Source organism: Eriocheir sinensis, chromosome 61 (assembly GCF_024679095.1).
Source record: "Eriocheir sinensis breed Jianghai 21 chromosome 61, ASM2467909v1, whole genome shotgun sequence".
Classification (NCBI taxonomy): Eukaryota; Metazoa; Arthropoda; class Malacostraca; order Decapoda; family Varunidae; genus Eriocheir; species Eriocheir sinensis.
Window position 1 is genome coordinate 595,452 of NC_066569.1, and position 26,454 is coordinate 621,905.

Consider the following 26,454-nt stretch of genomic DNA (forward strand, 5'->3'; position numbering starts at 1 on the left):
AAGTAGCAGGGTCAGTTGCCTCAAAATGCTCTCTTAATGGAGCATTTCCTTGCAGATCAATAAGCTCAAGCTGTAGAGATCCTGCATGTGCCCACTTGAATGTCTGTGTCACTTCCTTCGAAAATCCTCTGACTTCTCTGATGAGGAAAGGATTCTGGATTAGCAGGAGGAGCTGCTGCCCAAGGCTGGAGCTGTTGAACCTTTTACTGAAGTTTCCAATCAGCTTGTCTATGAAGTCAACATAAGGATAAACGTCTCTCACCCTTGATCTGTTCCTGCAGTTTTGGGAAGTGTTCACACCCTCCTTCAAGATCTTCTTTAAAAATGTCCAGCTTCCTCTGGAAAGAGCGAATAGCTGTCATCAAATCAGCAACTGTGCTGTTCTGGCCCTGCAGCTTTACATTGAGCTCATTAAGATGTGATGTAATGTCAACCAAAAAGGCAACCATGTTCATCTTGTGCTCATCTTGCAGAAAAAGTGAAAACTGTGTTGCTCTGACTCTTGACCTGCTCTAAGAAAGCTGCAATTTCTTCTCGAACAGACCAGAAACGTCCCAGTGCATTTCCTTTGCTCAGCCACCTCACATTGTTGTGCAGTAGCAGGTCATTGGCATTTGCCTCAACATCTGCCAGGAATTCTCTCAGGAGGCGATGCTGAAGGGATGAGGATGCCCTAAGGAAGTTGATGAGTTTCATCACTGTGTTCATTACTTCAGCAAAATGTTGTGATAGAGTGGCACACAGAACAGTCTGATGGATGAGACAGTGGTATGCAAGAAGATCTGGGTTGTCCTCTTTCATCCGGGACACAGCCCCCCTCTCTTTTCCCATCATGGCAGGAGCACCATCTGTGGTGACAGAGACAACCTGCTTCAGATCTATGCCCCTCTTCCTCAGCATCTCTTTTATTGCTGCATATATGTCCTCTCCTCTTGTGTGTGTTTCCAGTGGTGTTACACCCAGCAGGTCCTCACAGATCTCCTTCTTATCTTTGTTACAAAATCTCACACCAAAAGCTGGGCATTATCAGTAACATCTGTAGACTCATCAATGGCCAAAGATATGCATGGTGCACTCTGAATTGCAGCATCAAGCTGTGCCAGTACATCATCTGCTAATATTTCAGATTTTCTAGTTGCTGTTGAAGCTGACATCGGGATTTGTTTGATTTTTTCACACATGTCGTCCTTTTGTTTTCCCTCAAACAGTGTCTCAGCAACAGCGTTTAAGCACTCCTTCACTACTGTCCCATCACTAAAAGGTTTTTTATGTTGCCCCAAAATCCACGATACCTTTAGTGAGCATTCGTTTGCACGTTGCTGGGCTGTAAATGTATGCGTGATGAGTCGGGTCGATCTGTCATACTGGGCTTGCAGTTCGGTTATTTTGCGTGCCCTCAGCTCAGACTTCAAGGGATAACTTTGCTCAAATGAGCTGTGCTTAGATTCGTAGTGGCGCTTCACGTTGCCACTTTTAATTAGTGCCACGCTTTCGGAGCAGATGAGGCACACTGGTTTGGAGCTGCTTGCAGGAAGAATGAACAAAAATTTATCTGTCCATTCCTCTTTGAAACAACGGTTTTCCGCATCAACTTTGCGTCTTTTGGAGCAAGCCATGCTCTCATCTGTCTCTTCCTCTCTGCTGTGGTGCACTGAGAGCGCAAGGTCAAGGCAGCACGCTCGAACGCTCTCCACCCCCGCTTTCACCCCCACCCCCACACTATACACTGCCCGCGTGTCGCCTGCTGGCTGCCACCGTCCACCACCTCGTCACCATGGTGAAAGGTGCATGCCACCCAGATACCCACCACGCCCTTTGGTCATACCTGCCACCCTGCATATTAGCTTGACCTTCCTACTGCAGGAAATTGAGAGTGTTCACGCTCTCACTGGCCTGTTGACACCCGCCAGCGTTGCACGGCGCCCCGCCACCCGCCACACCCTCCCTCCCCGCTGTCACCCGTCCGCAGATTGGTCACGGGTCCGGACAGAACCATCGCTCGGTCCGGATCCGGACCGGGGTCCGCCATTTGGTGATGCCTGACATAGACCATAGTACACACTATATCTGTTTTTTTAACTTCATTACAATTTCTCTCTCTCTCTCTCTCTCTCTCTCTCTCTCTCTCTCTCTCTCTCTCTCTCTCTCTCTCTCTCTCTCTCTCTCTCTCTCTCTCTCTCTCTCTCCTTTCAATGTAACCAAGATCAATATTGCATGATTATAATAATAATAATAATAATAATAATAATAATAATAATAATTTATCATTATTATTGTTATTATTATTATTATTATTATTATTATTATTATTATTATTATTATTATTATAATTATCTCGTTAACATTTCCACGTGGTTTCTTCGCTGACCCGCTATTAACAGTTGCAGTTGATGTGTTTTGTCTTAATACCCACAACCCTCCCTCCGAGTCTGGCATTTAAGTTTTATAATGGACTGACTAGTTGGCTGGCTGATGAAATGTTCATTCTAATTTGAGTTTAACAATTAATTTTACTTTTAAGTTCCATTAACAGCCACAATGTTGTTACTAGAGCTGCTAAAATAGTAAATTATCACCTTAATATACAGTTTATCACCATAAAATTGAGTTAGCGTACTTGGTATTGTCTAGACTCAAGAGCCTTATAGTCAGAGTGATCCACCACTGTTCCCACTCATGATGTCCTTAGTGATCAGACTCACTCAGTCTAGTGGAGCTGCCAGAGCTACAGATGGAGGACTCACACATACAGGGCTCTGTAGTGTAGTGGTTAGTGCTCTTAGCTCATAACTGAGAGACCCTGGGTTCAATTCCTAGGTGGTGGAGACAGATGGGCAACCTCCTTTCATGTATATAGATAGAACACACACACACACACACACACACACACACACACACACACGGCATGTGCACCCATACAGAGCTTTGTAGTGTATGGGTTAGTGCTCTTAGCTCATAACTGAGAGTTCTTGGGTTCAATTCCCAGGTGGTGGAGGAAGATGGGCAGCCTCCTTTCATGTAGATAGATAGAACACACACACACAGCATGTACACCCATTCAGAGCTTTGTAGTGTATGGGTTAGTGCTCTTGGCTCACAAGTGAGAATTTTCTGGTTCAATTTTCAGATGGTGGAGGCAGATGGGCAGCCTCCTTTCATAGATAGAATACACACACACACAGAACTTTGGGATGTAGTGGTCAGCATGCATTGCTCACAACCAAGAGTTTCTGGGTTCAATTCCTGGGTGTAGTGGAGACAGATGGCAGCCTCCTTTCATACAGACAATACACCACACACACACACACACACATACACAGCCCTGTAGTGTAGTGGTTAGCTCTCTTAGCTCACTCTGAGAGGTCCTGGGTTTGATTCACGGGTGGAGTGGAGAGGAAGTCATCCACTCCACCCGGGAATGGAAACCAGGTCTTCTCGGTTGTGAGCCAAGCGCGCTGACCACCACACTACGCAGGTCCCCTCATGCATGTCCCTGTTCAGCCAGCAGGGAATGGGTACTGGGTGTTGGCAGGGGGTTACATCCCACCTCCTGACACACACACACACACTCGCATACACAAAGGGGAAGGAAAAGGCATTTACAATTGAAATTTATTGTAAAATAATTTATAAAGGTTACCTCATCCTTGTTTTCTGCCCTGAACATTGTATTACACTGCCAAAGCTGCAGATGGGGAAGTGTACAGAAACTTCCATGTAGAAATCACTAGGTAGGTGTTGAGGGCTTGGTTTCGGATGTATTAGGTCAGCTACATATCAATTCTGTTCCCTCAATCCACAATGTAAGGTCCATAAGAACAGCAGATGGTAGGAATGTGTGTACATTCATGTATTCATCCTTGCTGTACATATTAGCAATACTTCCTCTGTACTGTTACTGGTGGTGACAATACGGAAAAAGTATAGGTAAGATATACAAGGAAAGTTAACATTGATATACATACACTCCCTGCTCCTGCCATCCATCGACTGTTCTTCCAGACCTTGCATTAAAGAACAAAGAGACAGAGCATTACATGTCTGATGGAGGTGAGGGAATGACCTGGATTGCAGGGGATGATTTTCATGCCTCTAAGTCTGACAGATTGAACTTCTTCACTACATCTTCACCGGAGTCGTCATCCAAGTCGAAGGCAGCTCTAATTTCCTTATCATTCACATTGTCATCTTCACCATCTTTTGTATCCTCACCTTCACCCTCATCCTCACTTTCTTCATCAGCTTCATCTTCCTCCTCTTTCCTCTGGGCTTCAAGTTTCTTTCTCTCACTCTTGGACAGGAACCTCAGAGGGAAAAAGGTTCATTAGTAAACTTCAGCATCACATTCTGTCTTACCAAGATTGTAGAGACTGAATTTATCACTCAATTTCAATATGCTGCCTTTAATATATGAAATTAATATAAATCTGTAATCATAACTTATCAGAAACTCTTACCTTATCTCATCATCATCATCATCCTCGTCGTCATCATCATCAGCAAACAGCTCCTTGAATTCATCCTTATCCTTTGCCTTCTATTTGTCCATTAGCTCACGTTTCTTGACCACCGGCAGGTTGTAATCGTCCATCTCCACCCTGTTGGAAACTCGCCTCAGGTGCTCCTTCTCTCTAGTCTTGCGCCAGCTGGCATGAAATGACATGAGAGGCGTTCCGCTCTGCTTCTCGGAGATCTGAAGAAATTACAATGCCGTTACTGGAGGAGTAAGGAACATTATAAATAACTGACTGTTGAAACTGTCACTGAGAATATATGCAATGTAGCTTCTTGTTTTTCCCTTGCAACTTGTTCTTTATAATATGTATATATATATATATATATATATATATATACCTATATATATATATATATATATATATATATATATATATATATATATATATATATATATATATATATATATATATATATATATATATATATATATATATATATATATATATATATATATATATATATATATATATATATATATATATATATATATATATATATATATATATATATATATATATATATATATATATATATATATATATATATATATATATATATATATATATATATATATATATCTATATATATATATATATATATATATATATATATATACAGGGACGTGCACAGGTAGGTTGCCCAGGTTGTCTGAGCAACTGCCGTTTTGCCCTTCTCGGCTGATGTTGCCCTTCTGAAAAATAGTGTTACGAATGTGTGTATTTTTTCTAATATTATTTCCTCCAGGGACGTTATTATAGTCCCCGTTTTCTATTTTTACCCTCCCTCCCCTAGTGCTGTTGCAAAAGTAACCAATGATATTTCCGCTTCCAACAAAACATTATTACACTGAAATTACCTATTTAAATATAAGTATTCATCAATCTAAAATTATTTTAACTATTTTCTCACATTTGAAAACTTATAATATTAGCTATCTAGCTAGTTAATTCATTCCCGCCAAAACGTACTTGAAGCGTCCCTCGCGGCGTCACAGTCACTTCCCCCGCGACCGTCGCGACGCCTTCACACACGTCCCCTCGCAGGTAAAACTCCCCCATATTCACCGTGTTTTGTATAGTTAATAACCTTCGATAACATGTGCTGCTATAACAACTAGTGAGTTAAGGATCCCTAGAAGGCTGTGATAACTATGAATCCCATATTATACAGTTGACCGGGTGAAGTGAGGCATGTTGGGTATGATAGGCTGGACTGCTTGCATCACCCGCAGCCCAACACCCACCCTTCATACCGACTCACGATTTGCTTTTTTGTTCTTTGCTGTGCTGTGGGTTCTACAAAACAATTTCGAACTACACAGTGTTGCACTGTCAGCATATCCCTTATGTAAATATGTATATGGAAGTAATCAAGTTTATTTTTTTCAATTTACCTAGAAATAGTGAGCTCAAGTGCTGAATTTTTGTTTTTGCTTATTTGTAATATTCTAATAAAGACAGTGTGCATAAAGTGCAAAGCCGGTGAGGGTGTGTTGTTGTTGTTGTTGTTGGTGTGTGTGGGGGGGGTTGCCCTTTTTTCAGGTTTGAGCAACTGCCCTCTAAAATTCCTGTGCACGTCCCTGTATATATATATATATATATATATATATATATATATATATATATATATATATATATATATATATATATATTTTTTTTTTTTTTTTTTTTTTTTTTTTACAGAAAAGGAGACAGTTAAAGGGCCAAAAAAAAAAAAAAATTAAAAAAAAAGCCCGCTACTCACTGCTCCTAAAAAGAATCCAAAGAGGTGGCCGAAAGATAGGTCAGTTTCGGGAGGAGAGGTGTCCTGATACCCTCCTCTTGAAAGAGTTTAAGTCGTAGGCAGGAGGAAATACAGATGAAGGAAGAGTGTTCCAGAGTTTACCAGCGTGAGGGATGAAAGAGTGAAGATGCTGGTTAACTCTTGCATAAGGGGTTTGGACAGTATAGGGATGAGCATGAGTAGAAAGTCGAGTGCAGCGGGGCCGCGGGAGGGGGGGAGGCATGCAGTTAGCAAGTTCAGAAGAGCAGTCAGCGTGGAAATATCGATAGAAGATAGAAAGAGAGGCAACATTGCGGCGGAATTTAAGAGGTAGAAGACTATCAGTATGAGGAGGAGAGCTGATGAGACGAAGAGCCTTAGCCTCCACTCTGTCCAGAAGAGCTGTGTGAGTGGAGCCCCCCCACACATAAGAACATAAGAACATAAGAACGCAGGAGTCTGCAAGAGGCCGGTAGGCCTGTACGAGGCAGCTCCTTTAACCCTAAGTTCCCGTGTATCTAACCCCACCTAATATCGCTGTCCATGAATTTATCTAGTCTATTTTTGAATGTGACAATTGTATTGGCACTCACCACATGACTGCTAAGCCTATTCCACTCATCCACCACCCTGTTAGTAAACCAATTTTTGCCTATGTCCCTGTTGAATCTGAATTTATCCAGTTTAAACCCGTTACTTCGTGTCCGGGATGAGGTCTAACTAATGCTAAATATAGTTTGAGGAAGACTTCGGGGCTTCTGTTGCTTACGCTCCTTGAAATAAATCCCAGTACCCTATTAGCTCGATTTCTAGCTTGAATGCATTGTGCCCTTGGACGGAGATCAGAGCTCACTAAGACCCCTAAATCCCTCTCGCACCCAGACCTACTTATGAGAGTGTCATTTAAGCAATAGTTATGTGAGGGGTTGTTCCTACCTACACTCAGAATACTGCACTTCCCTACATTGAACTCCATCTGCCATTTATCCGCCCAGTCATATAATCTGTTGAGTTCACCTTGGAGAATACTAGCGTCCTGATCCGACTCAATTACTCTACCGATCTTGGTATCATCTGCAAATTTACTAACATCACTACTAATTCCTGTGTCTAAGTCATTGAGATGCATACTCCATACGAGGGCGGACAAGGCCCCTGTATATGGACAGCAACTGTGCAGGGGAGAAGAACTGGCGGAGACGGTACAGAACGCCCAGCCTCGAGGAAGCTGATTTAGTAAGAGATGAGATATGAAGTTTCCAGTTGAGATTTTGAGTTAAGGATAGACCGAGAATGTTTAGTGTTGAGGAAGGTGATAGCTGGTGTTGTCAAAGAATAGGGATAGTTGTTTGGAAGATTGTGTCGAGTGGATAGGTGGAGAAACTGTGTTTTGAGTCGTTGAAGTACTCAAGGTTATTCTTGACCCAATCTGAAATAATAGTAAGGTCTGAGGCTAAGAGTTCTGCAGTCTCCAGCCTTGAGTCGTTAAGTTCCTGAAGGGTGGGTCTTCTATTAAAAGAAGTTGAATAATGCAGAGTGGAATCATCGGCGTAGGAATGGATAGGACAGTTCGTTTTGGATAGAAGATCTTCAATGAACAACAGAAAAGAGTGGGAGATAGGACAGAACCCTGTGGGACACCACTGTTAATAGATTTAGGGAAGAACAGTGACCGTCTACCACGGCAGAAATAGAACGGTCAGAGGAAACTTGAGATAAAGGTACAGAGAGAAGGATAGAAACCGTAGGAGGGTAGTTTAGAAAGCAAAGATTTGTGCCAGACCCTATCAAAAGCTTTTGATATGTCCAGCGCAATAGCAAAAGTTTCACCGAAACGGCTAAGAGAGGATGACCAAGAGTCAGTTAAGAAGGCTAGGAGATCACCAGTAGAACGCCTTGCGGAACCCATAATGGCGATCAGATAGAAGGTCAGTGGAAAGGTGCTTTTGAATCTTCCGGTTAAGGATTGATTCAAAAGCTTTAGATAGACAAGAAAGTAAAGCAATAGGACGGTAGTTTGAGGGATTGAGCGGTCACCTTCTTAGGCACAGGCTGTATGAAGGCATACTTCCAGCAAGAAGGAAAGGTAGATGTTGACAGGCAGAGGCGAAAGAGTTTGACCAGGCAGGGTGACAGCACGGAGGCACAGTTTTTAAGGACAATAGGAGGCACTCCATCAGGTCCATAAGCCTTCTGAGGATTGAGGCCAGAGAGGGCATAGAAAACATCATTTTGAAGAATCTTTATAACCGGCATAAAGGAGTCAGAGAGGGGATGAGTCTGAGGAATATGCCCAGAATCGTCCAGAGTGAAGTTTTTTGAAAAAGTTTGAGAGAAGAGTTCAGCCTTAGAGATAGATGAGACGGCAGTCAGGACTGAGGAGTGGAGGGAAAGATGAAGAAGTGAAGTTGGAGGAGATGTTTTTGGCTAGATGCCAGAAGTCACGGGAAGAGTTAGAGAAAGCAAGGTTTTGGCATTTTCTATTAATGAAAGAATTTTTGGTTAGTCGGAGAATAGATTTGGCACGATTTCGGGCAGAAATGTAAAGTTCATAATTAGCATTAGTTTGAAGGCTCTGGTACCTTTTGTGAGCTGCCTCTCTATCTTTGATAGCACGAGAACAAGCGTGATTAAACCAAGGCTTTTTTCCATGAGGAGTAGAGAAAGTACGTAAATGTATTCCTCCATTCCAGAGACAATCACCTCTGTGATGCGCTCGGCACACAGAGAGAGTTCTCTATCCAGGAAGCAGTAATCATTCCACGGGAAATCGGAAAAGTACATGCTCAGGTCGTCCCACCGAGCTGAAGAAAAATGCCAGAAGCATCGCCTCTTCGTTGGGTCCAGAGACAGGAGCGATAGGACAGGATACAGAAATAAGATTGTGATCGGAGGAGCCCAACGGAGAGAACAGTTTGACAGAATAAGCAGAAGGGTTTGAGGTAAGGAAGAGGTCTAGAATGTTGGGCCGATCTCCAAGACGGTCGGGAATACGTGTAGGGTGCTGGACCAACTGCTCTAGGTCGTTGAGGATAGCAAAGTTGTAGGCTTGTTCACCAGGATGGTCAGTGAAAGAGGATGAAAGCCAAAGCTGGTGGGGAACATTGAAATCTCCTAAGATGGAGATTTCAGCGAAGGGAGAGTGGGTCAAGATGTGCTCCACTTTAGAATTCAAATAGTCAAAGAATTTTACATAGTTAGTAGAGTTAGGTGAGAGATAAACAGCACAGATGTATTTAGTAATAGAATGACAGTGAAGTCTTAACCAGATGGTGGAAAATTCAGAAGAGTCAAGGTCGTGGGCACGAGAGCAAGTGATGTCGTTGCGCACGTAGGCGCAACATCCAGCTTTGGATTGAAATTTAGGATAGAGATAGTAGGAGGGAACAGAGTAGAGATTGCTGTCAGTAGCCTCAGAAACCTGTGTTTCTGTAAGGAAGAGAGGGTGGAGTTTAGAGGGATGTGTGGATCAGATATTTGCCTTCAGGATGGTAGTAGAAAAATAATAGCAAAAGGGAAGAAACTATACGCTGCCTTCATGGATTTGGAAAAAGCTTATGACAGAGTCGATTGGATGGCATGGTGGGATGTTTTAAAGATTTATGGTGTGGGAGGAAAACTGCTTAGTGCAATAAAGTCTTTCTATGAGGATGCATCTGCATGTGTCAAAATTACTGGAGAAACAAGTGAACATTTTGAGATAAAAGTGGGCTTAAGACAAGGGTGCGTCATGTCACCATGGTTATTCAATATTTATATGGATGGTGTTATTAGAGAAATTAAGGGCAAAGTTGGGGAAGTTGGAGTAAGACTGTTCGATGAGGGAAGGAAGTGGGTACTGAATTCGATACTGTTTGCTGATGACACAGTGCTCATTGCAGAAAATGAAGGTGACCTACAAAATTTGGTCAGTGTTTTTTATAGTGTCTGTAACAAGAGAAAGCTGAAAGTAAATGTCAACAAAAGTAAAGTGATGGTTTGTGAGCAAAGTAGAAGTGAGGTTGAAGATTTTGTATGCCCATATAGAGTGGGAATTGAATGTGAAAAAGAATGCAAAATAATTTTGAATGGTGAAGAAATGGAGGAGGTCAATGAGTTTAAGTACCTTGGATCAGTTATGTGTAAGCATGGTGGTATGGAGGGAGAGATAAGAGAAAGGGCATTGCAAGGAAGAAGGGTGGTAGGGTCTTTGGGACGAATCATGAATGGCAGAAGTGTGAGCATGGAGGTAAAGAGGGATTTGAGAAATACAATAATAGTACCAACCCTCACATATGCAAGAGAAACGTGGGCCTGGAATGAAAGTCAGAGGTCTAGAGTGCAGGCAGTGGAAATGAGTTATTTGAGGAGTGCTTGTGGTGTGAGTAGAATGGATGGAATGAATAATGAAAGTGTGTACGAGCATTTTGGAATGTGTCACAGGGGTGAAGGGAAGAAGTGTGGAGTGGTGGAAGAAGTGAAGCGACAGACTTTAAAGTGGTTTGGCCACATGGAGCGAATGGAGGAGAGTAAGATGACCAGAAGGGTGTATGTGAGTGAGATAGAGGGAGGGAATGCTAGAGGACGACCTCCAGTGGAATGGATAGGGTGCAAGAGTACGTTAGGGAGAGGGGGGAAAGGTCTTTGAGCAGGCAAGGAGGGAGTGTCTGGATAGAGAAAGTTGGAAGCTCTTCTGCCATGGCCATCCCCTGGTGGGAGCTCCTAGGAGTAGGCGTCGATGAAATGATGATGATGATGATTGACATTGAGACTAAAGTATTGTGCTCTTGGAAGTCATTAGGGAGATGAGTCAACCTCTAATACCACCTTGCCATGCTTCTGACTATTGAAATTCTAAGGGAAGCAAGGGAGATAAATACTGAAGAAAGATTTGAGTGAATAATATGTTTAAGGCCAAGAATATAGAAGAGTTACGAGAGTAGTGTTAGCCATAGCAGCAAGTTTGATTGATTACAAGCTAAGGAGAAGAAATAAAATGGTAAGTGTATGGTGGTAAGTATTCAGACTGCTGCTGCGGAGGAGAGAAATCAATAGAAGACAATGCAAGGAACAGAACCTTCTTGGGCCAGTATTTCAAGACACTCGCTACAAACATCAACTACTTCTAAAGGTCGAGGGGATCAATCGGGTTATAATGAGTGTTCTTTTAAGTTCATGGTACAGAGGTAGGGTCACACTACCACCAGGGTCATAAAACTACCCCTGGAAATGCCCCAAACTCCTATGAAAGCCTTGTCAAATATGTGTGTACTTGGGCGATGAAATGTTTTAAAATATGAGACTTGATCCTAACCTGGGTGAGTGGATACACGATGGGCTGCAGGGCTGGGCTGGGGTGGGTTTTGGACAGGAGCTCGGCCCATAGGTGCAGGCAGTGGACATACTGCCAGTTGTACACCAGTTGGATCCGCTCCTGTTCAAGGTACTCCATTAGTAACTTACACAAGGACAAGGATATAGATTGACTTCAAGAGATTAGACAGCTTGCATATGAAGATTGTGACCCAGTTCTTGCCTAACTCTTTCCTCAACATGACTATATACAGCTTACACCTGTTACTTATGGGATTATCAATAACTTCCAAGCAGTAATATGAGAAACCAACCTTTTTCTTCACCAGGATGGCATTTCTGAGGTGAAACGCCATCTGTCGAATGTACACGAATGCATGTTTGTACGCCAGCACCTGGTCCAGAGCATACAGCTCCACTAGTGACAACCGCATGAAGTCAATCAAGCCCCAGGTGGAGGGAGAGGTAAACCTGGAGTTCTGGACATAGGTCAGGTACAGCCTCTGCAACAAGAGCATGTCACTCATGATATACCTGCACAACACACCTTCAGGACAAAGAAATTCAAATCTTATGGCATAATACATCCCTTATGGCTACTTCCACTACTTCCCTGAGGACAATAATTAAAGTGTCACCCCATGTAAAAGGCAACCATAGGAGGCTAACATTCCAAGTGACTTAGCAGGCTGTAAGACTCAACAGCATTCCTCATACCTTCACCACTCATTCCAGGGGCTTCAGAGGGACAAACTAAAGTAAAGCCATGTAAAAGATGACCATGTAAGATTCAAGCCCTTCAATCACTGCCCTAACACACCCAAGACTCAGCACCCTTCCTCATACCTTCAGCACCCACTCCAGGGGTTTTGGGGGGAGGTTCTGGGCCAGTCTGAAGATAGCGACGAAGGCCACCACCCGCACCCTCTTCTCACTGGTGGCCCACAGTGTGATGAGCCTCCTGAGCAGCATCTTGCACACGCCAGGGTGGTGAGCGTAGTAGTTGAGGAGTGGCAGGACTCCCTTGTTCAGCACCACCTCGGCCACACTGGGTTCAGCCATGCACTCTGTCAACTAGAGATCAATGGCTAGTACTATTTGGCTATTATACGATTATTTATACAATTCAGAAATAATTCATAGTTCTGTAATGCTCTCTTCATCTTTTCTCCAGGGAGCTTGAGGTATTTTCAAAGAGGGGATTATTTGTTAGTGGGTACTCAATGCTCCCTTTTGGCTTCAGTCCCTTGCTACTTAAGGGACTCCAGGTACTTTAAAAGAGGATGTTAATGGTCAATATTGTGCTTGAATGGGACTTAATTTATAGCAAGTCAACCTCTGAATTCATACTTCTGAGGGGAATGGCTAACAGAGATACTATCTTCCTCTCTTCCATAAGATGTAGACTACCCTCACTTGGAAGTTGAAACAATCAGTAAAATAGGATGATATTCACTTAACCCCTTGACTGTGGATTTCCTACAAACAAAAGACATCACCAAGCTACAGGAATGGAACAAAAAGTGGCTGCTATAATTCAATGAATGAAGAAAAATGTAAAGTCCTGCACCTTGGGAGGGGATATCCAGCATACCAATACCACATGGGAAACACCCCACTATCCACCACAGAGGCAGAGAAAGACCTGGGAGTATATGTTACAGGGCTACCAGTGAAAGCCAAATCCATGCCAATCGCAGCGGACGGGTTAAACCTCAAACAACCACATGCAGAAATAAGAGAATCAAGCAGACAAGACAAGACGAGCCCTACCGTCACAAGGCTCCGCAGGTACAGCTTGAAGAAGTTCCTCATCTTGTGCCACTTCTTGCTCTTGGTTGGGTTATCTCTGGGGCTCTTCAGCTTGAGGATGGACGCCATGGCTGAGGGAGCGTTTCTCAGGCACAGCCGCACGATGGCATTGAAGACTGGGGAGGATAGGAATGTATGAATAAACATATGTATGAAAGAACAAGTGATTGATTTGATTGATAATTTATTGTTGCAGGTATAAAACACAGGAGAAGGGAGGAACCTGATGGACAACTTAAGGAGAATATAGTAAGAGTATAAAACCAAGCAGGAAATACAACCATGAAATTACGCTTGGTGCGCCTGAAAGAACAACAGATAAATGCTAATATAGTGCAGAATCCATGTAAAAAGAGATAGGTTTGAACAGCCAAACAAAATATATAACACTAGAATTACTGTGGAACTGCTAGGCATGTAAGATCATTGGGAATAAAGTAAAGATACAAGTGAATGACAGGGAAAGAGAGACAGCAAGGGTAGTGTAACATACTTTGGGGTCCTTCAATCTTGTACTTGCTGTTTGCTTCACCTTCCTCGGTCTCTCTGCTCCCAAGACTCTCAATGGCTGCTAAAAACGCCTGAGACATCTCCAGAAAGGTGTTGATGGGCCTGAAATATTAAGACATAGTTGAATACCAAGATTAGTTAACCCCTTGACTGTGGATATCCTACAAGAAGACATCATCAAGCTACAGGAATGGAACAAAAACTGGCTGCTACAATTCAATGAAGAAAAATGTAAAGTCATGCACCTTGGGAGGGGATATCCAGCACACCAATACAACATCGGAAACACTCCACTATCCACCACAGAGGTAGACTATACGGGACTATATGTCACCAGGCTACCAGTGAAGGGATATCCAGCACACCAATACCACATGGGAAGCACTCCACTATCCACCACAGAAGCAGAGAAAGACCTGGGACTATATGTTACCAGGCTACCAGTGAAGGCGAAATCCATGCCAATTGCAGCGGACAGGTTAATAGGAGCAGTGGTAGTTGGGATTTTTTTATTTTGCCTTTGATTCGCTTCCTTTGCTGTAAAAAAGAAGTAACGTTTTCCCCCCAAGCCCAGAGGATGCACACAGCAGCCACAAATACTTACTTGGTGCCCTGTAACTCCTCCTCCCATTGGTTGATCATTCTGGCCGTGACAATGTTGGAGCCTCTCTTCTGGAGCTCCTCATCCTCCACATCACTCTCGTCACTCCCGACCTGCAAGCACACAAGCACTTCTGACACACTGTAACATGCTGCTAACCTACACTATACCCATTTGGCAAGGACACTCACAATAGCTTGGTCCTACTTCCCCTGGCATAATGAGTAGCTTAGTTAGTAGATAGGTAGACTTGAGAGGTAGATAGGAGTCAACAGGAATAAGCTATTGTGAGTGACCTTGCCAAAATGAACTGAGTATAGTGATTGCTTAACCTCTTGACTGCGGATTTCCTACAAGAAGACCTCACCTAGCCACAGGAATGGAACAAAAAGTGGCTGCTACAATTCAATGAAGAAAAATGTAAAATCCTGCACCTTGGGAGGGGATATCCAGCATACCAATACCACAAGGAAAACACTCCGCTGTCCACCACAGAGGCAGAGAAAGGCCTGAAAGTATATGTTACCAGACTGCCAGTGAAAGCCAAATCAGTGCCAATCACAGCGGATGGGTTAACTTGTGATGACAAGGCAAAGGAGTCAGCGTTCAAGAGTGTCATTTCTTGGTCTAATTCTCATACTGTTCATAGACTGACACATACTTATATTCTGGTGCTAAAAAGTAGTCCATAAACTGTGAACTCATTAGGTATTTTGTCCCCCTCCCATTTTTATTCTTCTTACTTCTTCTTACTGGATTAAACTTAGGAAGGAGTTAACTTTGGTGTTCAATACTTGACCATATATATATATATATATATATATATATATATATATATATATATATATATATATATATATCTGTATATATATATATATATATATATATAATATCTGTATCTATATCTATATCTATCTATCTATCTATCTATATGCAGTACCCTCTCGAGTTTCGCGCTCGCTTCGTTCCAAAGGTATAGCGCTAAACTCGAGGATCGCGAAACTCGTGGAGATTTTTTTTATTTATATATATATATATATATATATATATATATATATATACACATATATACATACATACATACATACATGTGGGCTATGGCGCCGGTAGACTATCCATCTGGGCCTGATGGTCGGCCCTGAGCGCGTCATGGCGCAGGCAACTGTTTATAGTGGCGCCATTGTAATTGGCTCGTGCTGCCCCCCGGAACTCACTTTTTTTCCTCCTTTATTCCTTTGTTATCTCAAAATACAAACCTTGGAAAAAGGAAGAAAACAGGAAGAGAGAACGGGTCGTTTTAAAGCCACAGATGAAGCCTTACGATTGGCTGAGCTCTGAAAACACGCTTGTGATTCGCTGGAAGTATGATGACGTCATCGCCGGCGCTCATCCGGTCAGCGGCCTTGCTGCCTTATGGCGGGCACACACGATCCGGCCTGGCTCATCCAGGCGGCTCAAAGTGGGCGGGGCTAAAGGCCTTCAGTCCGTGTGTGTGTATTTCGTCCGGCGTGGCCTTATGAGGCGTCCGGATGGCCGTTGGTCTGTTTGAAAATCCCTCCGGTGCAGCCTCACACCTCACCGTGTGTGTGGCTCATTAAGGCAGTGTTACACTGTCCGTTTTCCTCTAACCGTTGTGGCTACTGGCAACGCCTATGCACCTGTCTGGGTGTGAGTTGTCGGTTGTCCGTAAGCTGGTGTCACACTGGGCCCTATTCTTCCCACCGCGCTTGCGGCAGCTTGGGCAACCGGCAACTCCAACTTTTCCTGGTGTGCGTCACACACGGCCAAGGTCGGTTGCCCGTATCCACATCCACAACGTAAACAAAGCACTTGCCCTGTATCAACATGGCGTCGTCTGCTAAAGTAAGGGCTCTCGCGGCTTGTGCTGCCATTACCCAAGTTATGGACTTGTTGCTGCAGTTAAATGGAAGGAAGAAGCTGTTGTGGGTGTGGCGTGTCTGTGGTTCCTCCATGCCAGTTCTCATTGTCACCACTGCGTATGTGCGGCCAACCCACCCATCTAGACTCCGACCACATAAACACGTGGATCGAATAACAACAAAGACACACACACACATGCACACACCAGATTCATCATGAACCATGGCAGCTGTTTCTCATAAACAAAAATGGCTTCATCATTTCCAAGAGTGTGTTAGAACTTATTTGGTGAGTGGTTCATACAAACCAAACATACCCAATGGCAAGAAGAGAGCAGTGTTAAAGACGACCGCTCTCTTCTTGCCAAGAGCTAGGTTTGGTTCATGTGAGCCACTCACCAAATGCATTCTAACACACTCGAGAAATGATGAAGTCGTTTCTGTTTGTCAGAAACATCTGCAACGGTTCCTAATGAGTCTGGTGTGTGTGTGTGTGTGTGTGTGTGTGTGTGTGTGTGTTGTTATTCGATCCATGTGTTTATGTAGTTGAGTCAAGATGGGTGGGTTGGCCACGCACGAGCAGTGGTGACAATGAGAACTGGCACGGAGGAACCACAGGCATGCCACACCCACAACAGCTTCTTCCTGCCATTTAACCCGTGGGCTTCGGCTATAGGAAAGCCGAGATGTGGCCGAGAAACGGCACCATTATACTGCATTTTGAGACTAAGAAAAGAGCATGGAACGTATATCAGAGTACTCCTCTCATAACCATAAAGCCGTTAAAAATATTTATTTATACTCAAAATCCATTCTTTTTGGGTGGTGTTTGTTACAAAATAAACAGTCTCGTGACACGTGGCATCTAGCCGAGAGTCGCTTGTTGTCTACTTTAGAGAATTTGACAAGTGATTACTATATGGATAGCTAATTCAGTCTGCCATGACCTTACAGCATCACCTATGACAAATAAGCCCACCTCAAGATCAATCACCCACCCCAATGACCCAGGGCATGCATGGTGGGTTGCTCTATACCGCCACCGCCTACAATTAGCTCGAATTAGGCGTTTTGAGCGGAGCCCCATACAGGGTCCGCCATTTCAGCAGGCCGACTCGCGGGAGCACAAAAATGGGTCCGCTGACGCCGCCAGGTTAACTGATGCAACAAGTCCATAACTTGGGTAATGGTAGCACAAGCCGCGACAGCCCTTACTTTAACAGACAACGCCAGTTGATACAAGGCAAGTGTTTTGTTTACGTTGTGGATGTGGATACGGGCAACCGACCTTGGCCGTGTGTGATGCACACCCGGAAAAGTTGGAGTTGCCAGTTGTCCAAGCTGCCGCCAACACGGTGGGAAGAAAAAAGCCCTGTGTGACATCAGCTTACGGATAACCGTGAACTCGCTCCCGGTTGGGCGTACGGGCGTTGCCCGTAGCCCTAACGGTTGGACGAAAATGACCATTGTGATAGGGTGAGCGTCGGCGATGACGTCATCGGACTCCCAGCGAATCACAAGCGTGTATTCATAACTGTCAGCCAATCGTAAGGTAGCCGCCTTCAACTGAGGCTTCAAAACGACCCATTCTCTCTCTCTCTCTCTCTCTCTCTCTCTCTCTTGCCATAGCCACAATGTTTGGAGGAAAACGTCCAGTGTGATACGACCTTTAAAGGTAGCGTGCGTGACGCTGATGGTAAGTAGACGTGACCCGTACATGTCCAAGCAGCGCGAAACTCGGGGTGATAATGCGCGAAAGTCGAGATGGTAAGAATTTAGGACTAACCGCGAAACTCGTGGATCGCGAAACTCGGACAGCGCGAAACTCGAGAGGGTACTGTATATATGTGTATATATGTGTATAAATATATATATATATATATATATATATATATATATATATATATATATATATATATATATATATATATATATATATATATATATATATATATATATACCGTATATTGCGGCGTATACCGCACACCGGTGTATAACGCACACCCTCAAACTTTAAGACAACAATTTTGAAAAAAAAAAGTTCTTAAAATGCTCACAAATTTACCCCGTTCTGGTGACGCGCGGCATGCAACTGTTTACCCCACACCCGAAGAATATTTTATAAAAAACCCACACACCCACTCAATTAACACCTAGGCATCAGGTCATACAATCCCCATTCCTTAATCTTCATCCCTTCAAAGTTCACTTCACACTACCTGACCCTACCTGACCTGTGAGGTCCAAAGATCCTGCCAGCCCCGCCCCGTAATCTTAAAGCATTTGTCACTCGCACACACTCCACGCCCACAAAAAAAGTATACCTACACCCGCCCCGCGCCCACAAATTTTTTGTGATGTTGACCCACGCCCGCCCCGCAAGTGCCGGCATCCGCGGGCCCGCGGAGACCTTTGATGGGTGTGGTTGTATAGGAGGTGATGGAGGGGAACAAGGACAGCCCACTCTGTGACGTGGACCAATCAGAGTAAAGTTATAATGGAGTGTGGAATAGTGTTGGAAAATGTATTGTGAGCGAGAGATTTAACCCGGTAGCAGCGGGGATCATGTTTCTTAACTCGGTAGTAGCGACAGGCCAAATTTGTGCCATGATATAAACCCCTCAAAATAGATGATACATAAACTGATCACAAATGCTTTAATATATATTATGAAATGGTCTGTGTGAGTGATGATTTTTCAAATTTTTCTTGCTTAGAGGGACCATTAAGAAACATGATCCCCGCTGCTACCGGGTTAATGGTTCCTCTAAGCGAGAAAAATGAGAAAAAATCACCCCTCACAAAAAACATTTCATAATATATATCAAAGCATTTGCGATCAGTTTATGTATCATCTATTTTGGGGGGGGCTAAATTATGGCACAAATTTGGCCCGTCACTGCTACACGGTAAAGCCACAAATTTGGCCCGTTGCTGCTACACGGTAAAGCCACAAATTTGGCCCGTCGCTGCTACACGGTAAAGCCACAAATTTGGCCCGTCGCTGCTACACAGTAAAGCCACAAACCTGGCCCGTCGCTGCTACACGGTAAAGCCACAAATTTGGCCCGTCGCTGCTACACAGTAAAGCCACAAATTTGGCCCGTCGCTGCTACACAGTAAAGCCACAAATTTGGCCCGTCGTTGCTACACGGTAAAGCCACAAATTTGGCCCGTCGCTGCTACACAGTAAAGCCACAAATTTGGCCTGTCGCTGCTACACAGTAAAGCCACAAATTTGGCCCGTCGCTGCTACACAGTAAAGCCACAAATTTGGCCCGTCGCTGCTACACGGTAAAGCCACAAATTTGGCCCGTCGTTGCTACACGGTAAAGCCACAAATTTGGCCCGTCACTGCTACACGGTAAAGCCACAAATTTGGCCCGTCGCTGCTACACGGTAAAGCCACAAATTTGGCCCGTCGCTGCTACACGGTAAAGCCACAAATTTGGCCCGTCGCTGCTACACGGTAAAGCCACAAATTTGGCCCGTCGCTGCTATACGGTAAAGCCACAAATTTGGCCCGTCGCTGCTACACGGTAAAGCCACAAATTTGGCCCGTCGCTGCTACACGGTAAAGCCACAAATTTGGCCTGTCGCTGCTACACGGTAAAGCCACAAATTTGGCCCGTCGCTGCTACACGGTAAAGCCACAAATTTGGCCCGTCGCTGCTACACGGTAAAGCCACAAATTTGGCCCGTCGCTGCTACACGGTAAAGCCACAAATTTGGCCCGTCGCTGCTACCGGGTTAAAACTGATCAACTGTTGCGGTGACGATTGCACCACCAGCATGGACTGTGCGCTGCTGCTGCCACGATTTAGCACTGAAATGGTAAAACCACTCAAAAAGGCAATCTTTCTTATTCATAATGTTTCTAACTTATGAATTCTCTACGAGTTAAAAGTTCAACCTACTGTGCCTGACCCGACCTACTGCTGCTAACTAACCCATTTTCACGGGGCTATATAAATCCATGTCAGGTCACTCACAAACAGACTCCACGTCTAGCACCAGCCTAGACTAGATCCCGCCTCTCACTCGTAGCACCCTTTTGTTCCTGGGGTACAAGATCTCTACATTGCTACGAGTAGATTTTACCAAGAATTAAGAAATATTTGAGCGTTCCTGTCTGCATTCCCCAGCCATGGCATCCAAAAAGAAAAGATCATCATATACAGCCAGTTTCAAGCTTATAGTAAAAGAATATGCAAAGCAACATGGGAACAGAGCTGCTGCAAAGAACTTCGGCGAACCACCAACTGAGAGCACCATCAGAGACTGGAGGAGAGAATAGGAGAAGCTGAAAACTTCAGGACTAAACAAGCGTGCAAGCCGCAGCGGCGTTGTGAAGTGGCCGCAACTGAAAGACGACTTGAAGATCTGGATAACCAACAATAGAGACTTAGGTATTGCAGTGTCAACAAAGATGGTTATGTTGGAGGCAGTGAAAATGGCAAAGAACAGTGACCTAAGTGATTTTATGGGTACGCCTTCTTGGTGTTTTAGATTCATGAAGAGGCACAGATTATGAATTCGTGTGAGAACGAGAATAGCACAGAAAATGCCTCAAGAGTACGAACAAAAAATAATCGAATTCCACAGGTTTGTCATCCATGCCAGAAGTGAAACAAACTTTGAATTAGGACAAACTGCGAACATGGATGAAGTTCCCCTCACTTTTGATGTGCCATCAACCAGAACTATGGATAGAAAGGGAGCAAAAACTGTGACCGTGAAGACAACTGGGCACAAAAAGACCCACTATACTGCTGTGTTAGGATGTACCGCTGATGGAGAAAAACTGCCGCTAATGTTAATCTTCAAAAGAAACTCTTCCCGAAGAAGTACCAAGAGGTGTGATTGTGCATGTTCACCCAAAGGGTTGGATGGATGAAGACAGGATGAAAGTTTGGATGGAAAAAGTGTGGGATCAATTCAGGGCACATATTACGGAAAATACCAAGAAGAGCCTGAAACAATTAAATACAAACATAGCTGTAATTTCGAGTAGCCTGACATCCCAGCTGCAGCCTCTGGATGTTTCGATCAACAAACCATTCAAAGCACACATGCGTGAAGAGTGGATGAAATGGATGCTCATCCCAACAAAGGAGACAACGTGGACAGGACATGTGAAGCGCCCATCTATCTCGCAGGTGTGTCAGTGGGTGAAAACATCATGGGATGCAATTGAAAAAAATAGTGATAAAATCTTTCAAAAAATGTGGAATCAGCAACAATCTTGATGGAACAGAAGATGATATGCTATACGAAGAATGTGGAAGTGCAAAGAGTGAATGTAACTTGGATGAGTTCTCTGACTCTGACGATAGCGAATTTTCAGGTTTTTAAGACAACACTGATGAGGACTAGACGTGATTTCTGTCCTACTGTAAATGAATTAAAAAAAAAAATATTTTTTGTATAAATTCACGAATTATTGGTTCCACTTATGTAGTAATGGTAAATATTGAACACATGGATATTTTTTCCAATACGATTTTTATTACGAGGACTAAACGTGTTTTGTTTTATTGTAAATGCAATAAAGTGATTTTTTATATTGTATCAATTAAAGCATTATTATTTGCACTTAATACACTAATATTAATAATAAATAATGAACACATGGATATTTATTTTTTCCAATATGATTTTTTTATGTAGCTTATACTGCTCAAGTTGGCAACAGTGCGCATTAGTAATCAAAACAATGCAAATGGCCGCCGGGTCGTGCCGCGGCCCAACGAAGCGGGATAAAAACAAGGCATGGGTGATCCTCCACCGGTTTCATTTTTTTTATACTATAGTTATTTGATTGCCCTGTGTTCTATGATAACACATTATAAGACAGCTATGGACTACGAAGGATTATAAACAATAATAAAGGTAAGTTTGCAGTTGTTATTGGGTAAGACAAAAAACAGACCCTTAAAAACACCCCAAAGAAGAAAAAAATCAATAAAAATTAGTACATCCGGCGTATAGTGTGCAGGGGTAAACTTTCAGGCATTTTTTATGTGAAAAAGGTGCGCGTTATACGCCGGAAAATATGGTATGTATGTGTATATATCTATATATATATATATATATATATATATATATATATATATATATATATATATATATATATATACACTACCCTCTCGAGTTTCGCGCAATACGAGTTTCGCGATCCTCGAGTTTAGTGCTTAGTCCTAAATTCTTACCATCACGACTTTCGCGCATTATCGCCACGAGTTTCACGCTCCTTTGATATGTTTGGGTCACGTCTACCTACCGTCGGCGTCATGCGTGCTGCCTTAAAAGGCAATGTCCAACCATTGGGGCCATGGGCAACCGCGGTTGCCTGTATGCCCAACCAGGAGCGAGTTGTTGGTTGTCCGTATGAATGGAAAACGGTTGTGAGTACGAGCGTGGGTACGTGGGTACCTCACAGCTGTATGTAAACAAACAGACGACAGCAGTAGCTGAGGAGTGAGGAGCAGTGGAAGATGGCCCACCAAGAGATTTGTAAAATGGACTGGCAGAGCTGCTTTGCTTACTACTTGATTAACAAGATAAGAGAACACCCCGTTCTGTGGAACCACAGTCCAAAAAACATTTTTCTCGAGTCTATGAAAACTGTAGATCTCCCAGTGATGTTTTCCTCTTCTTCTTCTTCTTTTGACCTGTAATACATGGCAGCGACGGTGAAAAGTAACAGTGGAAAATAGCAGAAGGGCATAGAAAACCAAAATCAGGGAAAGAAAAGAACAGAAAAACACCTAAGTTCAGGGTGAAGTGTATAAGTGCACACAATGAATTAAATAAGGGCTGCTTTCAGTCACTGTTTGTTTTGATCGTTACCAATGGTGGCGATCGACGCTATAGTTTTCCATGTGAAGTTGGCTTATAGGGTAGTGGTGGCTGCAGAGAAAGCGACAGGTGTTGAGTGTGCGGGGTAAGGTGCAGGGCGAGGCTAACCCCGCAGCCGCCACGAGGTTCCGTTGTAAAGGCAATACCTCCGACGCCATCACATCACATCACTACCCATCGGCCAGTTTCACGTGGAAATACTAGAGCGGCGATCGCCGCCATTGGTAACGATCAATACAAACAAAATGACTGTGAAAGCGGCCCTGAGTGCATGTTGTGAAGTATAAAAATGTTGAGAAGGAGGACCTAAGAAGCGATACAAAGCATTACAGGACAAAAGAAGAAGAAGAAGATCCACTATACACTGGCCAGTGTTGCAAAAAATATCTTCCCGCTGAAATTAGTCATTCTGCTGTCCACCACACATGCGCGCTGTGGGAATACACAGCATTAAAAGTGTTAATTTACCTGGATTTGTTCTTTTTTGTCCGCTTGTGGTCTTTGTGAGCGGTGAGGGAAATATGGAAATATTGGGGGAGGCGGTGGCTGAGTCGTCAAAGTAACGGCCTCGTGTTCAGGAGGACGCGAGTTCAATCCCCGCCCGGTGCCACCAAGCTGGGATTTTTCAGCCGCCGCCGAGTGGCTTAAAACTACCCACATGCTGTCCAGAAGACCACCTATCAACCCGGACTCTAGATTCTAGGATCAAAGATGAGCTCTGGGAGGGCAGCATGAGCCAATGCAAGATGGCGCCACTATAAACACTCGCCTGCGCCAGAACGGGCTGGGCCGACCATCAGGACCTACCGGAAAGAAGCCTTGGACCGACCATCAGGATCCACCGGAAGAAGCCTACCGGCGCAATAGGCTGCAATGTAAAAAAAAAAAAAAAAAAAAAAAAAATGGAAGCAGTAAGCAAGTTGAACCTCTTTGAGAGCTATTTTGTGATTGCGGCGGCAGTTTACGTTCAATAGGCATTAAAAAGTCAATCATGATGTTAATGGTTTGATGATATATAACAGAAAGAGTTAGCAGATTATACCATAACACACAGAAAACTACCAGAAGCTACAGGTTTGACCAACTGTACCACGGGTGACCGCGAGCAACCACTCTTACATTAGCAGACAACACCACGTGGATCACAAGCGTGTATTCAGAACTGCCAGCCAATTGTAAGGCAGCCGCCTTCAACTGCGGCTTCAGAACAACCTCTTCTCACTTCCCATTTTCTGCCTATAACCAAGGAACGTATTTTGAGATTACAAGAGTAAAGTAAAAAAAAATTGTGATAACAAGGGAGTCAAGTCGAAAAAAGTTTTTTTAATACATGTATTTCAATACCTTGAGTTTCGCGATCCTCGGTGAAACTCGAGAGGGTACTATATATATATATATATATATATATATATATATATATATATATATATATATATATATATATATATATATATATATATATATATATATATATATATATATATATATATATATATATATATATATATATATATATATATATATATATATATATATATATATATATATATATATATATATATATATATATATATATATATATATATATATATATATATATATATATATATATATATATATATATATATATATATATATATATATATATATATATATATATATATATATATATATATATATATATATATATATATATATATATATATATATATATATATATATATACACTTCATTCACCCACTCCTTTTAACTCTCTTTTACAGCATTGATTTAAAGGCATTTTTCCTTTTTGTTTTCTTTTTTCTTTTTTTTTGCCTTTGAACTGTTTCCATTACTGTAAGAAAATAAGTAAATAAATAAATTAAAAAAATCATACCTCAAGCTTATCTGGCGCCTCAAATATTGCTCCTCCTCGCTCCTCCTCTTCACTCTCATCCTCCCCTGAGCTGTTGAGGTCCATCAGGTCTGAAGACTGCATCATGGTGGCATAAAAATCCGGGTCACTCTTCTTGAGCTTCTCCACGTACTGATTCCGACTCATGGTGCCAACTCCTGCCAGGTCTTCATCCTCCTCAAAGTCCAGGTCATCATTATCTAAGGCCAAGAGAAAGTTCTGGTAAAATAAAGGTAATTTTAATGCATGTATAGACCAGATCTCAAGCTATCTATGACACAAAAAGCCTATAGTTAAAAAATAGAGGTAATACTAATCATCATCATCATTTCGTTTACCATCCGTTTTGACTCTTCCTGAGCAGTTGGACGCTTTATGGCTCTCCTCCATTCTTCTCTGTCTTCTGCCTGATGCTCATCCAATCCCATCACTGCCAAGTCTTCCTGTATACACCTTCTCCACGTTTTCGTAGGTCTACCAACTGGTCTCCTTCCTTCTACCTCTAATCTCTCCACAACTCCCAGCACTGTATCCTCCCCTGCTCTCTTCACATGTCCAAACCATCGCAGTCTTTCCCTTCTATAAAGACCTGATTTCAAGCTATCTATGACACAAAAAGCCTATGGTTAAATGCTAATACTAATGCATATTAACAAGTGCATCCAAGCTCAAATGCTCTATGCTGACAGCTATCTACAACAGGAAAAAGCTCTGCTGGAAAACAAAGCAATATTCCTACATACAAAGATCTATTTTAGAGCTCAAATACACTAAATAACTGCTGAGGAAACACACTTCTTCCTTCCTCCATCATTCTACATCTTACATCAATCCCTTTCATCAACGTCATTCCCTCCCCCTCTCAAGACAAAAACAGCTGGTCCAATATTACCCTCTATCATCTTCTTGGCGATGTTTTGCCTTTTCTTCCTCGGCACGGCTGAATCTTCCTCATCCTGAAGCAACAGAGTATAGGAAGAGTTAGACAGTTTACTTTTAGCGCCTTTTTAATACGATGTGAGGGAAAGATTACATGAATGACAGATAAGTTAAGTATCAGTGCCTATAGTAAGCTACATTATGCATATAAGAGGAATATAGTTCTTACATGTTCTCCCTCGATACAACAGACCCGCTTATAACAACATCACTCAAAAAAAAATATGACAAACACAAAACACAGATGAATATGGAGGCAGGCAACAGGATCTATGTAGATCATATGTAAATCCCGTGGATTTTATTGGTAAGTCTATAACGGATAAGGTCTGAGGGTCAGAAATCCACGGGGACCGACCGAGAAAAGTTTTTGAACCAACCGCGCC

The 26,454-nt window shown here is 42.9% G+C and overlaps 1 protein-coding gene across 1 annotated transcript; it reads right to left on the bottom strand.

The window, feature by feature from the left end:
* Positions 1 to 4,486: 4,486 nt before the first annotated feature.
* LOC126985995 (nucleolar complex protein 2 homolog) lies at positions 4,487 to 25,928 on the bottom strand. The gene is made up of 8 exons (XM_050841680.1): positions 25,112 to 25,928; positions 14,498 to 14,607; positions 13,877 to 13,995; positions 13,345 to 13,499; positions 12,418 to 12,645; positions 11,886 to 12,074; positions 11,573 to 11,692; positions 4,487 to 4,693 (listed from the first exon to the last, which is right to left on the bottom strand). The coding sequence occupies exons 1-8, from the start codon at positions 25,274 to 25,276 to the stop codon at positions 4,538 to 4,540; spliced, it is 1,242 nt and encodes a 413-aa protein (XP_050697637.1). The 5' UTR covers positions 25,277 to 25,928; the 3' UTR covers positions 4,487 to 4,537.
* Between the last annotated feature and the right edge of the window lie 526 nt (positions 25,929 to 26,454).

Coding starts and splice junctions, on each gene's coding strand:
- LOC126985995 (XM_050841680.1), bottom strand. CDS start 25,276: ATGAGTCGGAATCAGTACGTGGAGAAGCTCAAGAAGAGTGACCCGGAT. Junction 13,996..14,497: donor GAGGAGTTACAGGGCACCAA/GTAAGTATTTGT, acceptor TTAATATTTCAG/GCCCATCAACACCTTTCTGG. Junction 12,075..12,417: donor CCCTGGAGTGGGTGCTGAAG/GTATGAGGAAGG, acceptor CTCTTGTTGCAG/AGGCTGTACCTGACCTATGT.